General features: G+C 44.4%; 1 protein-coding gene across 2 annotated transcripts in view; it reads left to right on the top strand.

The window, feature by feature from the left end:
• Positions 1–4,337: 4,337 nt before the first annotated feature.
• Positions 4,338–16,532, top strand: part of AGK (acylglycerol kinase) — an 88,550-nt gene continuing 76,355 nt past the window's right edge. For both annotated transcript variants that reach the window (XM_070464780.1, XM_020894846.2), the window contains exons 1-2: positions 4,338–4,409; positions 10,809–10,926. In XM_070464780.1, the coding sequence (XP_070320881.1) occupies positions 10,826–10,926 (101 nt within the window). In that variant the 5' untranslated portion in view covers positions 4,338–4,409; positions 10,809–10,825. The remainder of the gene's footprint in view (positions 4,410–10,808; positions 10,927–16,532) is intronic.

The following is a 16,532-nucleotide window of genomic DNA, read 5'->3' as shown; positions in this document are numbered from 1 at the left end:
ACACAGCTGAGAGACTGAACAAAAATGACAGTACATACTTCTAATGCTCTCAGGGAAACACAGCTTCATTTAATAGGCAACTGAATTCACACTTTCAATGTGTAGTTTATTTCAATATATGCTCAGTCATGTCTGACCCTTTGCCACCCCGGACTGCAGCCCATGGCCCCTCTGTCCATGGGATTCTCCAGGCAAGAATACTGGATTGCCATTTCCTTCTACAGGGGATCTTCCCAACCCAGGGATTGAAACTCATGTCTCCTATGTCTCCAGCATTGGCGGGTAGCATTCTTCACCACTGAACCACCAGGGAAGCCCAGTTTCAATTTGTAACAAGTACCATTTATGGCAGCATGTTGTGTGAAGGAGATACACATCCCTATCTTTGACCATGCAGAATGTTCTCCAGGCATGGGTTGGAGGCCCAGGAAAATTCCACCTGACAACTGGGAATTGATTTTCTGCTCTTTGGGAACCTCACTCAACTGTTAGCAATACTGAACAAAGAACGCAGCAGCAGAAGAGTATAAGCCATGCCCTTGTCTCTGACTGTGCTCCTCCGGGGAGTTCTTTGGCCTCATCTAAGGCATGAAAGTGCCATCGAACCTCAGGGCTGGTGCCCCGCATCTAAGGGCTGTGGTGTCAGACCTGAGTGTCCCTCTCTAGAACCTGAAATTCTCATCATGGCCCAGCAGAGGAGATGTTCCAGGACTCTCCCTATTGAGAGAGGACCAGTCTTCAGTCCTTGACTAATGGAATCAATACCTGCAAAAAAAAAAAAAAGCGGGGGAGGGGAGAGGGTGGAGAGAAGGAAGCAGGGTGAGGCAGAGGGTGTAGCTGAGCTTTGACACAGCCTGACCGCCTTAGCTGACCCCACGAGGAGCCCTGAGGCTAGAATAACCGTCAGAGGTCTCTTATTTGGGGTTGAATCTGACCAGAGATCAAATTGCCAACATCTGCTGAATCATCAAAAAAGCAAGAGAGTTCCAGAAAAACATCTACTTCTGCTTTATTGACTATGCCGAAGCCTTTGACTGTGTGGATCACAACAAACTGTGGAAAATTCTTCAAGAGATGGGAATACCACACCACCTGACCTGCCTCCTGAGAAATCTGTATGCAGATCAGGAAGCAACAGTTAGAACCGGACATGGAACAACAGACTGGTTCCAAATCAAGGCTGTATATTGTCACCCTGCTTATTTAACTTATATGCAGAGTACATCATGAGAAATGCTGAACTGGATGAAGCACAAGCTAGAATCAAGATTTCCAGGAGACATATCAATAACCTCAAATATGCAGATGACACCACCCTCAAGGCAGAAAATGAAGAAGAACACTTGATGAAAGTGAAAGAGAAGAGTGAAAATGTTGGCTTAAAACTCAACATTCAGAAAACGAAGATCATGGCATCCGGTCCCATCACTTCATGGCAAATAGTTGGGGAAACAATGGAAACAGTGATAGACTTTATTCTTTTGGGCCCCAAAATCACTGCAGATGGTGAGTGCAGCCATGAAATTAAAAGATGACTGTTCCTTGGAAGAAAAGTTGTGACCAACCTAGACAGCTTATTAAAAAGCAGAGACATTACTTTGCCAACAAAAGTCCATCTAGTCAAAGCTATGGTTTTTCCAGTAGTCATGTATGGGTGTGAGATTTGGACTGTAAAGAAAGCTGAGCACTGAACTGTGGTTTGAAATGTGGTGTTAGAGAAGACTCTTGAGATTCCCTTGGACTGCAAGGAGATCCAACCAGTCCATCCTAAAGGAAATCAGTCCTGAATATTCACTGGAAGGACTGATGCTGAAGCCGAAACTCCAATACTTTGGCTACCTGATGCAAAGAGCTGACTCATTGGAAAAGACCCTGATGCTGGGAAAGATTGAAGGCAGGAGGAGAAGGGGACGACAGAGGATGAGATGGTTGGATGGCATTACTGACTGGATGGACATGAGTTTGAGTAAGCTCTGGGAGTTGGTGAAGGACAGGGAAGCCTGGCCTGCTGCAGCCCATGGGGTTGTAGCGTTGGACACCACTGAGTGACTGAACTGAAATGACCAGGCTTTTCTGCTTTCTTCTCGATCACACTAAGTGCCCATCCGCAGCCTGGGCAGTGCCATGGTCTCATCCAATTGTGGCAATAAGTCACAGACCACAGAAGGAGGACTCTTCTCACTGCTGTGAAACTCGATACACCGTTTGCACAGATGCACGACAGCTGCCACAGCTGTCGTCACTGGGCGCTCCCAGGCCAGCACGCACACGAGCACATTCAATGTGGTCAGATCACACCCACTCGGGACGAGGATGTCCCAGCCAGCCTGGATTCTGTTGCTTGTCGGTCCTAATTACATGAGTATAGAGCGTCCTGTCGCTGTGTGATCCAAAACAAAGATAAAATCAGCTCTAGAACAACAGAAAAAGTGTATGTATAAAGAAAGTATACAAAGTATACTTCTCCATATAGGGTATAGATATATACTTTAAGAAAAAGCTTTATTCTACGTTTCTTCACTTTTTATTGGAAATTTATGGAAAAACTCATTTAAGCTGAACTTTTCTCACCAAGGGGAAACACTGTTCTGCTGGAGCCCTGAAGCTTAATCTGCCCGTTGGACCATGCAGCATGAAGTTCCAAATTTTTCTAACCTGCAGGCAAGCAGTTCAACAACTTATTTTCAAATGCAGATGTTTTAGATGGTTGGAAAAGGAGAGTTGAAAATAACTGTCATACCTAAAATATCACAACATTTTACAGCTAGGCAGGATTGTTTTTAATGATGATCTAGTCTCCTAATTTACAGGTGGATGGTCTAGGAAGTTCAGCCTACTGTTAATATGGCCCCTTGAGGATTAGAACTTGGCAAGTAAGCTTTACTGCACCATAATCTTATCGGCCTGTCTCATTTCTCTTAAATCATTCATATAGGGGCGATAGGAAGGATGTGTGTCTTTATGCACTAAGTGGGGAAACTAGACTGCAAACTCTGTGAGGGCAGGGACCATGGGGAGGGGTGATGTGCAGGCGTGCATCCCCTGTGCCTAGCGCATGCCCAACACTCTGCAACTGTTGGTTGACCAGTAATGAATGGGAGAAGGAAAGAAAATATTCTTGATTGACTGGCATGGTCTCCACCCTACAGGTGCGAGGACAGAGAATTAGAACTGCCCTCTGGTGGTCTGCCTGTGACCTGACTTCTCTGCCCTCTCCTACTCCCTAGGATCTATTCACTACATTGTGGATGCTTTGGAACTGTGGTGTTGGAGAAGACTCTTGAGAGTCCCTCGGGCTGCAAGGAGATCCAACCAGTCCATCCTAAAGGAAATCAGTCCTGAATATGCATTAGAAGGAGGACTGATGCTGAAGCTGAAACTCCAATACCTTGGCCACCTGATGCGAAGAACTGACTCATTTGGATCTGATGCTGGGAAAGATTGAAGGCAGGAGGAGAAGGGGATGACAGAGGATGAGATGATTGGATGGCATCACCGACTCAACGGACATCTGTTTGAGTAAACTCCGGGAGTTGGTGATGGACAGGGAGGCCTGGTGTGCTGCAGTCCATGGGGTCCCAAAGAGTAGGACACGACTGAGTGACTGAACAGAACATTGTGGCCAGAGGTGTTTAAAATGCAAATCAGATCACGTCATTCCCTTGACCCTCCTGGTCTTCCCATCCCGTTGCCTATAACGCCGGCGGAGCTCCTTACTCCCTTGGCCTGTCTCGCCCACCTTTCCGCCTTCACCCCTGTCACCTACTCCTTAGTTCTCTCTGCTTCACCCACTCTGGTCCCTGACTTGGTAAACTGCCTCAGACGTTACCGCTTTTGCCCTGATTGTTCCCTCCCTCAGGCTCCTTTCCTCTAGATAAGAGGACCTTGCTTGACCTGCTCCTTCTCGCCTTCCGGTCTCAGGTTAATTGCCCCTTACTAGGAGAGGCCTAACTTAGAATAGTTCTCTCCACCCACTCTCGATCACCTGTTTTCGTTTTCTTGTGTACATGTTTAGTGGCTAAGTCGTGTCGGACTCTTCGCGACCCCATGGACTGTAGCCCGCCAGGCTCCTCGGGTCCACGGGATTCTCCAGGCAAGAATACTGGAGTGGGTTGCCATTTCCTTCTCCAGGAGATCTTCCCGACAGAGGGACTGAACCCCAGGTCTCCCGCATTGTAGGCAGACGCTTTACCGTCCGAGCCACAAGGATGGAGATCAAATAAATGTTTGATCAAAACCCGAAGACAGTCCCCTGGCGGCGGCGGCCCCTGCAGACCGCGCCCTCCTTGCGCGCCAGGCAGGAACCCGCCGCGGAACCCGAGGGCGGCGGTAGCTGTTTCCCTTCAAAGAACGGGGGACTCTTAAGGGAGCACACAGGAAAGGCAAGGCGGCGAGCGGGACCAGCCGTGGTGAGTGCGGCGGTGCTGGCGCTGGGAGCCGGGAGCGGGTTTCGGGGACCGTGCAAGCGCTGGCGCGCTGGACTCGGGGGTGTGGGGCGGGGCCCCGGGGGCCGGGCCTGGGTGGCCGCTGTCGGAACGCGGCTGCGGACGGAGGGTGTGGGAGCGAGGGCCGGGCGGAGCGGCACTGGGAGAGCTCCGAGCATCGGATGGCGGGGTCCTGTTGCCACTGCGGGAGGCACATGTCCTGGGCTCTGGCCCCAGAGCTGTCGCTAACTTGTGCGACCCTTTCCTTTTCTTGGGGACGAGGGTAAGGTGAGGGGTGGGGTGGGGAGAAGAGAGCGATTCACCTAACTTATTTGCAAAATAGGGCTACTGTTCTCTGTCGGTTGATTCATTCATTTTACCTGCGTTACTAGGTTCTGTTTGTTAGAACCTGCTCTGTGAGGGTTCAACGTCTAAGGAAAGCCCCACCGTTTGTAAGGGGGGTCGAATACAATTGGAATTTGGGAGTTCTTAGGGGAAAAGCAAACATGCATTTCGGATGAACCGTGCAACCATTATTTCTCCAATGGCTATTATACGCCAACTTTTATTTTTTTATAAAATAAAATTTATTTTTATAAAATATATATATATATATATTTTACTGTGATTGGGGAATAAGAATTCTGTTGGGTACCTAGAAAGCATATACATTGGTAGCTCATATGTTGCATATTGTGATGATGACCTAAATAAGGAGATATTTACAAAGTGCAGCCACACCTGGTACAATGGTAACTTTACAGCCAAATGAGTTGATCAGAGGCAGGTGAATCCTCATTTTCGGGTCGCAAAGAACACGACTGAGAGACTGAACTGAACTAATCCTCATTTATTCACGAAAACATGAGACGGGTTAAATGACTTACCCAGGCTCTCACTACCAATAAGTGACAAAAGTAGGACTTGAATCTAAGCCGCAGTCTTAGACCAGTGTTCTTTCCACTGCTCTAGGCTGCTTGCATGTTTCTGCACTAGTTTTATAATGCATAGACCCATTCATTTGTGACGCAAGGCAGTTCCAGTGGGTCATGGGTGGCCTTAAAACAGACTTAAAACTCTTCAATTGTTCTCTAATTTCTGTCCTTGCCCTGGGTATTTTATCTGCACTCCATCTTGACCTCCTTCCCACTGAATCCCAAATCTATATCGTCTATCCAATTTCTCCTGGCTTCTAACTGCTAAGTGCACATACCCATTGATCATTTCCATTGGATCCCCTATGGGAATCTCAAACTCAGCATCTCCTACACCACATATAACACCTTTCTTCATGAACCTACTTCCCAGATCTCGTGATTGAAATCGTTATTCAATAAGCTGCCCAGGTACAAACCTGGCTTGGTACCTCTTCTCTCACCATCTATAATCAGTTGATCACGGGTGAACGTGTTAGTTGCTCAGTTGTGCCTGACTCTTCGACCCCATGGGGCTCCTCTGTCGTGGGATTTTTCCAGGCAAGAATACTGGAGTGGGTTTCCATTCCCTTCGCCAAGGAATCTTCCCAACCCAGGAATTGAACCCACGTGTCCTGCATTTAGGCAGATTCTTTATGGTGTGAGATATCAGGGAAGCCCTAATTGATGACTCAGTGCTGCCAAGTTCATCCCCCTTTGTTCTTTCATTTATGTGTCTAAAGATTGTAATAACTTCCTGCTGTCTCTTTGTAGCTTTGAGCTCAGCTTATTCCATCCCATTTTCCGTTTTGCTACAAAGTGATCTTTTCTACAGTCCAAATGTGATCCTGTCCCTCACTTACTTAAATCCCTTCAGGGTTTTTTGTTATCGTCAATATAATTTCCAAAGTCTTTAGCATGGATTCGAGGTCCTGCCTTATGTTTTCCAAACCTCCTGGACCTTCCCCATCTATCTTCAAACTACTTTTTGTCAGAGTGTGGTGCTGGCCTCCATGAGCAGCACGGGAGTACTGGTTAATAATGAACGTGATGATGCTGAAAATGGCCTCTGCGCAGGTACCCAATCGAATCTGGGAGGCAGAGTTTTGGGTGAAGAAGAAAAGCATAGCTTTATCGCTTTGCCAGGCAAAGGGGGACACAGCGGGATTGTGCCCTCAAAACCTGTGTGTCTCAACTCTGGGGGACTTGGTGAGGAGTTTTATAGGAATGGTCTACCAGCAGGGTTGTTAATAAGGATCAGCTGTGCAGGGCCTGCTCTCCTTTAATCTGGCCTCAGGTGGGTTTCTGATGCACTTCTGTGATTCTCAAAGTTATCACACTGTGACCTTCTCTGGGATGAAGAATGCTTCATCAAGTAATTAACGTCTTCCATTTGTTGGGGGTTTTACTTCTGGGGAAGAGTGCCAGGAATCCTGTTTATCACTTGAGGCAGAACCAGGACTTTGCCCTGCAAGGCTGCACTATTGTCTTGTTTTTGTTTTTTTAATTTCTCCTCCCTTGTCTCTGTATCCCCCTCCCTTCCCTGATTAGCAGCTGTTTGAACCTGCCCTTTGGAACTGGGGGAAGGTCAAGAAATGGGGGACATAGGCTTTTGTGCTGAGGAGCTTGACAGGTACTGGTCTGTTTCACTGACGGCCCGACCAGAATAAGTCAGAATCTCAGGGTCATGCCCAGGAATCCGGATTTTAAACAAGTTCTTTGAATTTTAACAAGATTTACACTAGAGTTTGAGAGGCCTTGTTCTCACCTTACATACTGATCCTGTTTCCTATCTACACCTGACGACACACTTGGTGTTTCTCTGATCATAGCTTTCTGTCATTGATGCCTTTGTGCGCAGAAGTCTCCTTAGCTGCTTTTTTGGTGTTTCTCCTCATTGTTCAAGACCAGGGTACGTGTGATACCTTCTGGGAAGACTTCCCCAATCATGGACCACCCTGTCACCTCCAGTCCACATTAGGTCATTCTCGTGGCTTCTCACAGAGCCATGACTTAGCCCTCAACAGCCTTCCCCCTGTGTTACAACCATAAGTTATGTAATTGTTTTGTACTTGTGGCTTTCACAGTTGCCAGCACTTGAGAATAGAGACTTGTGCTTCTCTGCCTAGCAGCCAGCCCAGAGCCTAGCACGTTGAATGAATGAGCGCTCTCGGGCCAGATGGAGAGGCATCTAATTATCACATGTGCTTTCGGCTTCCTTTATGTGCCATCCTGCACTGCGGCCCTGATTCACAGGAAGGTGGGTTCCCTGGCACCAGTTTCATACGTGACTGGTGATAAGGATGTGTCTGGTCTTAGGAATTTTAACCAGTGTTGGCGGTAAAGAAAAAATTAAGTAGTGACACTTGTTAAAGACTGGTAAGACAGACTTCACTCCAGGGTGGGGAGAGGCATCTGGGTGGATGGAGAAACCACTGCAGGCATGGTCTTGGACTGAGGGGAAGAGCTTGGACTCAACCCTGACTCCAGTGAGGACAAATGGGCATTCATAGCCAAGGAGCAGGGTGGCATCAGTGGATGGAAAATTGCTAAAGAAATGTCAGGGGTAAAGGGGACTCTTACTAGGTGACCCAGAGAATTCTTGCTGAAGGCAGACCAGGGTGATAAGATATCCAGGGTGGTCAGATTCCAGTGGTGTGGACGGGAGATTTTCACTAAACTACGTTAGTAGGAGTCTTGCTCAAATTGGATTCTAAAAGGGCCTAGAGGGAAGCCCAAGGTAAGTCCTAGTCCAGCAGAACTCAGAGCCTGATTCAAGTTTCTGGTCAAGTAGAGAGTCCCTGTGGTTAAATGGAGTAATAAAAGAACTAACTTGTGCTAAGTCACTTCAATCGTGTCCAACTTTTTGCAAACCTGTGAACTGTAGCCTGCCAGGCTCCTCTGCCCATGGGATTCTCCAGGCAGGAGTACTGGAGTGGGTTGCATTCCCTCCTCCAAAGGATCTTCCTGACCCAGGGATCGAACCCACATGTTTTACATCTCCTGCATTGGCAGGCAGGCTCTTTACCACTAGTCCTGCTAAAGAACTAGAATCAGCAAAAGCAGCTGTTCCCGTGCTGCTCCCACGCCCATCAGCATTGGTCTATTTACCTCAGTTAAAAAGGTTCTGTCTAGAAATAATTTATCTTCAGAAAATTTAAAAAATACATTGTAATTTAAAACATAAATATCACCTGTTATCTCACAAGAGGGAATTACTACAAAGTCTCGTGTGTTTATTTCTGTTTTTTTCATTTATATTTGTGTTTGAACATAATTGTAAATGGCAATTACATAAGACTTTTAAATCCTGTTAATTTTACTTAAAATTATATTTTTTAGTTTTTTCTACATCAAAAATTCTTAGTGAAAAAAAATTTAATGTAGGTGGGGGAGAAGTGTTCCTTGACCCTCATAGGGTCTCTACCTGGGTCTGGAAATTAAATCGACAGAGACAGATTAACAGGAGCAAAGCATGCAAGTTATCTAGTGTAAGTTTTACATGACATGAGAGCCTTCGTAAGGAAATGAGGACCCAGGGGGTTGAATAGACCATCGTGGAGAAGCGTGATAGGGTAAAGAGTATGAGGTAATTGTCCAGATGGAAACCTTAGAGAGGCCTGTGTGTTAAGGAGTCTTTGTCGACAAAGCAAGCGCCTCTCACTGGAGGGTTTTATGATCTGTTTAAGAAACAGCAATGTGGGGAGATGGTCAGAGTGACCTTCCTGCTTCTGCTATTTTCCAGACCTTTTCTGAGTAAGATATCCATCCTTACAATGTGCCATGTCTTGAACCCCATCTCATTCCACAGTTATTTATCAAATGGCTGTTATGCGCCAGATCTTATTTTGGACATGGGGATTCTGCAGTGAACCAGAGCAGGCAAAGTCCTTGCTCATGGAGTTTACGTTCCAGTGGGATAGTAAACTAACACATACGGACAATCACATGATAAGTGTGGTGAAGAAAAACAGAAGTATATATGGTCACTTTTTTTTTCACTTTTTTGTTTTTATTTATTTATTTTTTAATTGGCGGTGGTTGCAGCTATGAAATTAAAAGACGCTTACTCCTTGGAAGGAAAGTTATGACCAACCTAGACAGCATATTAAAAAGCAGAGACATTACTTTGTCCACAAAGGTCTGTCTAGTCAAGGCTATGGTTTTTCCAGTAGTCATGTATGGATGTGAGAGTTGGACTATAAAGAAAGCTGAGTGCTGAAGAATTGACTCTTTTGAACTATGGTGTTGGAGAAGACTCTTGAGAGTCCCTTGGACTGCAAGGAGATCCAACCAGTCCATCCTAAAGGAGATCAGTCTTGGGTGTTCATTGGAAGGACTGATGCTGAAGCTGAAACTCCAATACTTTGGCCACCTCATGCGAAGAGCTGACTCATTTGAAAAGACCCTGATGCTGGGAAAGATTGAGGGCAGGAGGAGAAGGGGACAACAGAGGATGAGATGGTTGGATGGCATCACCGACTCATTGGATGTGGGTTTGGGTGGACTCTGGGAGCTGGTGATGGAGAGAGAGGCCTGGCATGCTGTGGTTCATGGGGTCGCAAAGAGCCGGACATGACTGAGTAAACTGAACTGAATTACTTTACAATACTGTGGTGGTTTTTGCCATACACTGACATGAGTTTGTTTTTGAGTGTGCATGCTCATTGGCTTAGTTATGTCCGACTCTCTCCAACTCCATTCATTACAGCCCACCAGGCTCCTCTGTCCGTGGAAGTTTCTAGGCAAGCATACTGGAGTGGGTTGCCACAAAGTTATGCTAATTTACCTTCCTTATAGTAGTTTGTGAGTGTCTGTCTCATTTTGTCATCGGTGAATACAATCATTTTAGAATTTTGTTCATTTTATAGGTGAATGGAGATAGTTCTTTGTAATTTGCGTGTCTTTGATTACCTTGGAAGTTGAGCATTTTTACAGTTATGTACATTTCCTCTTCATTGAGTTTTCTCTGAATGTTCTTTTATTGAGGGCCAGGTTGTTTTCTGTTTTGAATAACCCTTTTACATCACTGATTTGATTACTAGTTTGATGATAAGCACTTTATATATAATGGATAAACAGATACTTTTAAACAGGTATAGTGACTGTAAAAAGAAAGCAAAGACAGGACTCCTAGAATTCCTTTCCTTTTCCTTCTAAGAAAAAGTGATGAAAGAAGAAAAAGTATTAAATCCATGGCTGATTCATGTCAATGTATGGCAAAAACCACTATAATATTGTAAAGTAATTAGCCTCCAACTAATAAAAATAAATGGGAAAAAACGAAGAAAAAATATAGTTTAGGTGGAAAGAATTGAAGAAAGAAAGGAAATGTAGGTGGGCAGGTAAGAAGATGAAGTGTCTAGGAAGGAAAAGGAGGAAGGAAGGAAGACATGGAGAGGATGAAAGCGTAGGGCCCACATGATTCCCTGGATAATTATATTTTTATTTTCTGCCTCTACTGATCTAGCAAATCCCTAAGAGAAGATGACTGTGTTCTTTAAAACACTTCGAAATCATTGGAAGAAAACGACAGCTGGGATCTGTCTGCTGACATGGGGAGGCCACTGGGTCTATGGAAAACACTGGTAAGCCTCTGACAGCGCCTCACCCCACCCCACCCCACCCCACCTTCACGGGCAACACGGAACAGCCCACAGGGGCCTGCGGATAAAGTCTTGTTCAGCCGTGCTTGTCTCTGAAACGTCGTGGTGTAAAAGGAAGGCAGATATTAAAACTTCAAACAGAGACGACGGTTCCTTGTAACCGGTCCTGAGAGGTGGAAACTGTGTAGAACTATTGACACTTATGCTTCAGCGGACACAGAATACCGCAGCAAGATCAGAGCAGGGGGAAACTGAGGGCCTCTCAGGAGAGAGGCAAGTGACCTTCCGAGCAATGGTAGAGGGTTGGAACTCACACATATCCTTGGGGTTTTAGTCCTCCTTTTCTCACTCTAGTCTCTTGATCTGTGTCGGTGACCATTGCCAGACACTGAGTCCGCTCCCTCCAGTGTCTGACTTGGACTTTTCTGTCTAACTCGTTAGCCTAGGTTCATTTAAATGAAACTAAGACTTTGCTACCTTTTGTTTGAGTAAGGGATTCCAGGGAGTCCTGGGTTTTATTACCCTTTAGGTTTGCAGGGAGAAGAAAGTGCCAAGCTTCTCTTCTGGTTTAACATGCTAATAAGATTTAAATAAACAATTTTTTAAAATAAAAGTTATACAGATTATTAAGAGACCCAGTCACACTGCAGTCTTTGGGGGATTCAGGGCTACTTCTTAAATATATAGCCACCTTCTCTAAAATCCAGGTGTCCTAATTGACCGGTTTGTTGAATGGAACACAGTGAGCAGGCTTTACAATGGAAAAGCAGACTCACGCTGGTCCTTTTGTGAGCATCCTCAATTCACCCATCAAAGATAATTTATGATAAACGTGGTATCTACTTTCTGCGGGTATGGAGAAGATGAACCATTCCCACCTCCTTTTAAGTATCTTCAAGGCTGAGCATATGAGCTCCATTAGCTAACATATGAAGAACAGACCCAAGAATCTTAAAATTTTAATATATTTTAAAAAAGGCAGAGGAAAGGTTTTAACAAATTGTGTCTGGAGCATATAATTATTTGGCTTTTCCTCCCTTTTCAAGCTACATTTGAGCCCTCGAGGGAAGGCTCCTTACAGCTCCAGCCAAGGTAGGAACTAGGATTTCCTTTGGAGGAGCACCCACTCCAGGCCCCAGCTGGCTCAGTGTGGGAGAACCTCCCCCTCGCTGAGGGTTATGGCTGTTGCTACTGTGGGGTGAAGGTCTGAGGAAATAACTATGTCCTCTGTTCAGGATGTCTTTAAGGTACCATAGTTACTTCTCATAGTATAGTCTTGAGACTTTTAAAAAGGCCCCATTAAGTCTCTAGCACTGAGTCAGAGGCCTCATTCTCAGTTGGATCTGAAACAGCTTGAACGGAAGTGTAGCAGGAGTCTGAAGGCTTCATTTTGCTGTCTCTACCTTTGACCTTCAGGGTCACTGCTTAGAATGCAGACCTCCATTGTTCTGCGTAGCTTGCTTTTCTCAACTTCTCTCCTGCATGCTGTGGTGTGACTTAGCACCCCCGCCCCTTTTAAAATATTGTGATAAAAATCACTAGCAAAAAATTTACCACTGTGACCATTTTTAAGTGTATGCTCAGTAGCATGCAGTATATTCATTTTGTCATACAACAGATCTCTAGAACTCTTTCATCTTGCAAAACTGAAACTCTGTGCCCATTGAACAGAACTGTCTCTTTCCTCCTTCCTTCCCCTTGCAACCACCATCCCACTTTCTGTAAGTTTGACTGCTTTAGATACTTCATGTGAGTGGAATCATGCAGTATTTGTCTTTTGTAACTGGCTTATTTCACTTAGCATGGTGTCCTTAAGGTTGATTGATGTAGCATATGGTAGGATTCCTGTCCTTTTTAAGGCTGAATTGTATGTTTAGACCACATTTCTTATCCACTTATCCACTAATGGACATTTGGGTTGCTTCCTCCTCTTGGCTGTTGCATAGTGCTAGTCCATTGGACTTGGGTGTTCAGATATGGCTGCAACATCTTGTTTTCAGTTTGTTTGGATATATATCCAGAAGTGGGATTGCTGGATTAATGGTATTTCTGTTTTTAATTTTTTGAGGAAGCTCCATACTGTTTTCTGTAGTGGCTGTACCATTTTACAGTCCCAGCTGCCCAAGGGTCCAGCTTCTCCACATCTTTATCAACACTTATTATTTTCTGTTTTCACGCCGCCCCCGCATCCCCCCCTCCCCCCGCCATTACTGGCCATCCTAATGGGTGTGATACGGCCTTTTGTGGTTTTGATTTGCAATTCTCTAATGTTGATGTTGAACATTTTTTCATGTTTGCTGGCCATTTGTTTATCTGTTTGTTTGTTTGATGTTAGCATAAGAAAACATGACTGATTTTTGTATTCTGCAACTTTGCTGAATTTGTTTATTCTGATTTTGTGTGTGTGTGTCATCTCCAGTATTTTCTACGTATAAGATGATGTCATCTGCAAACCTGATTTTACTTCATCCTCTCCAATTTGGATGCCTTTTATTTCTTTTTCTTGCCTAATTGCTCTAGCTAAGATTCCCGGAACCATATGCAGTAGACGTGGTAAGAGCAGGCATCCTTGCCTTGTTCCTGATCTTTAAGGAAAAGCTTTCGACCTTCACTGTTGAATATGATGTCAGCTATGGGCTTTAATACATGTTCTTTATTGTATTGAGGTAGTCTCCTTCTGTTGTCCTTTTTAAAAAAAATCTATATATCCCCCAACTTTTCACGTAACAGTCCTAACACAATTTTTTATACTAATCTAGTTTTTTTTTCCCTGAGAAAATCTTCTCCTGAACTCTCTTGAGTAGGAGCTACTCTTACCTTCAAATGTGTTGGCATTCTCTTAGCTTCTCAGTACCTATTCCAAACCATTACTCTTTCATCATCTTATAAAAAAAACTCTTCTCCTTTGACGCTCATAATACCTGACTGTATCATAAAACCATAAAAACCATAAACCTACCAGATTTCTGGAGTCTCATCTGTTGCACTAGACTCAGACTTCAAAGCCTGCCTTATCAATATCCTTTTCTCTTTAAGTCTTGTTATCTTTCTGAATGCCCTGAGTGTTTTATGTGAATGACCCATCCAATAGCACCTTGTCTTTCCTTTCCCTGACTTCATCTATTCCTGTCACTGTAAGCCTTTGCCTCTTTCAACATCCATTCTCATTGGTTGAATGCTGAACCTTATTATCACTTGTCCCTGTTCCTCTCTTGAAATACGGAACTTCGGCATCTGAATCTTTCATGTCAGCCTTCTGTTATACCAATTTTCTTTCTTTTCTCCCCTTTTTCAGTGTTATCAACTTCTTGTCCCTTGGGCCCTCCATTTTCTTCCCAATCTGTCACTCATCCCTGCCTTCTTCACTTTCTTCTGTCCTTGGTTCCTCTATCCAACGTATTATACAGCTTCTCAACACCATTTTTCATATGTTCTCCCTGGCCTTTTCACAATCTCATTTCCTCCTCCTCTTCTAAGTTAAACTTTTTGAATAGATTCCCTCTGCTTCCCTACCTCCTGCCCATACTACATCCTGTCTGGTCTTCATTAGAATTAGTCTTGCCAATTTTATTCCTCATCCTTTTTGACTGCTCAGCTTTAGACACAGTTGATTCTTCTTGAAACATTTTTCTTCCTTGACTTCTGACTGCCAGAGTCCTGTTTTCTTCCTACTTTTCTAGCTGTTTATTCTCACTTTTCACTTCTCCCTTCTACTCAGACATTAGAGAAGCATTAATAGTTCTCTGGGACTCTGTCCTAAGGGCTTCCCTTGTGGTCAGATGGTAAAGAATCTTGCCTGGAACACAAGAGATCCAGGTTTAATCCCTGGGTTGGCAAGATGCCCTGGAGAAGGGAATTACAACCCACTCAGTATTCTTGCCTGAGGAATTCCATGGACAGAGGAACATGGCGGGCCACAGTCCATGGGGTTGCAAAGATTTGACCACTACTGAGTGACTTTCACACACACACACACACAGGACTCTGCCCTAGGTCCTATGCTCACTTTATACCCTTTCCTTATACAGTCACATCCACTTGGCAGTGGTGTCACTGTCAGCTATAGATGGACAAACCCCAGGTTCATATTTCCTTAAAGACCTCTTCTTCTGAGCTCCAGACCTCTGCATGTATTCAGCTGCTTACAACTTGTCTCCTTGGATAATTCCCAGGTGCCTCCAAACTCAACAGACTAAAAATAAAAGCTTTCCTGGCAAGCCTGTTCCTTTTCAGTGATTGGTACCACTCATCATCCATGTAGTTTCCCAAACTGAAAAGTTGAACATCATTCTCCATTCATCCTTCTGTCTTATTTCCCACATTCAGGTTATGGCATTCTAAGTGACTTTGCTTCTTTTATATAAACTTTGTTCAGTTTTCTTTTGTCCTTCCTCACTGTCACCACCTTTGTCTTTACTACCATCATCTCTGGCCTGGATTCTTACTAAATGCCTTCTGACTGTTCTCCTTGCATCTACTCTTGCCTGCTTCTAAGCTGCTTTGCACAACACTGCCAGTACCATACTGTCTTAATTACTGTAGCTTTGTAATATATTTTGAAATTAGTATTAGACCTTTAACTTTCCTCCTCTTTTTCAAAATTCTCTTGGCTATTCAGGGCCCCTTGAGATTCCATATGCATTTTAGGATGTTACTGACAAACTCAAACTTTTTGGCCAACCCAATTCAGGTCTTCCAAAATGCCATGTCCCATTTCTTTTAGGGTCCCTGGGAGGGCCTCCAGGAGTGTCCCCTCCTGGAACACTCTTCCCTTCCCTTCTTCCCCAGCCAACTACTATTTCCCAGGTCTCAAATGTTACTTCTTCCCTGCCCCCTCCAGACTAGGCACTCTTCTCATCATTCTCTCCATAGTACCAGGAACTACTGTGTAATTGTTGTTGTTCAGTCGCTTAGTTGTGTTTCTTTGCAACCCCATGGACTGCAGCATCTTTCGCTACCTCCCAGACTTTGCTCAGATTCACATCCTTTGAGTTGGTGATGCGATCTAACTATCTCTTCCTCTGCCACTCTCTTTTGCCTTTGATCTTTCCCAGCATCGGGATCTCTTCCAGTGAGTCAGCTCTTTGCATCAAGTAGCCAAAGTATTGGAGCTTCAGCTTCATTATCAATGCTTCCAGTGAATATTCAGGACTGATTTCCTTTAGGATTGACTGATTTGATCTCCTTGCTATCCAAGGAACTCTCAAGAATCTTCTCCGGCACCACAATTCAAAAGCATCAATTCTTCAGCGCTCAGCCTTCTTTATGGTCCAGCTCCATGTAATACTCGTTACTGTTGTAGTTTTTTTGTTCTGTTTGTTTCTTCTATCATAAGACTCTGCAGTCAGGGGCCCTGTTTGTCTTTCTCAATGTCATCCCCAAGGCCAACACATAGAAAGTACTTGACATATATTTTATTTATCGAGGAAGAAAAAAACAAAAGAGAGAAGGTCTGAGTTCTCAGAGAGCAAAATCTCAACTGTTTTGATGGGCTACTTCTGAATTCACAAACCCAGGCTTTTGAATATCCTCCTGAAGAAAATGATACATTCAAGCCATAGTCAGGTTACTCTTCCGTCTTCACAAAT

The sequence above is a fragment of the Odocoileus virginianus genome, chromosome 1 (assembly GCF_023699985.2).
Source record: "Odocoileus virginianus isolate 20LAN1187 ecotype Illinois chromosome 1, Ovbor_1.2, whole genome shotgun sequence".
Classification (NCBI taxonomy): domain Eukaryota; kingdom Metazoa; phylum Chordata; class Mammalia; order Artiodactyla; family Cervidae; genus Odocoileus; species Odocoileus virginianus.
The sequence above is the reverse complement of the archived record's forward strand: the minus strand, read 5'-3'. Positions and strand labels throughout refer to the sequence as shown.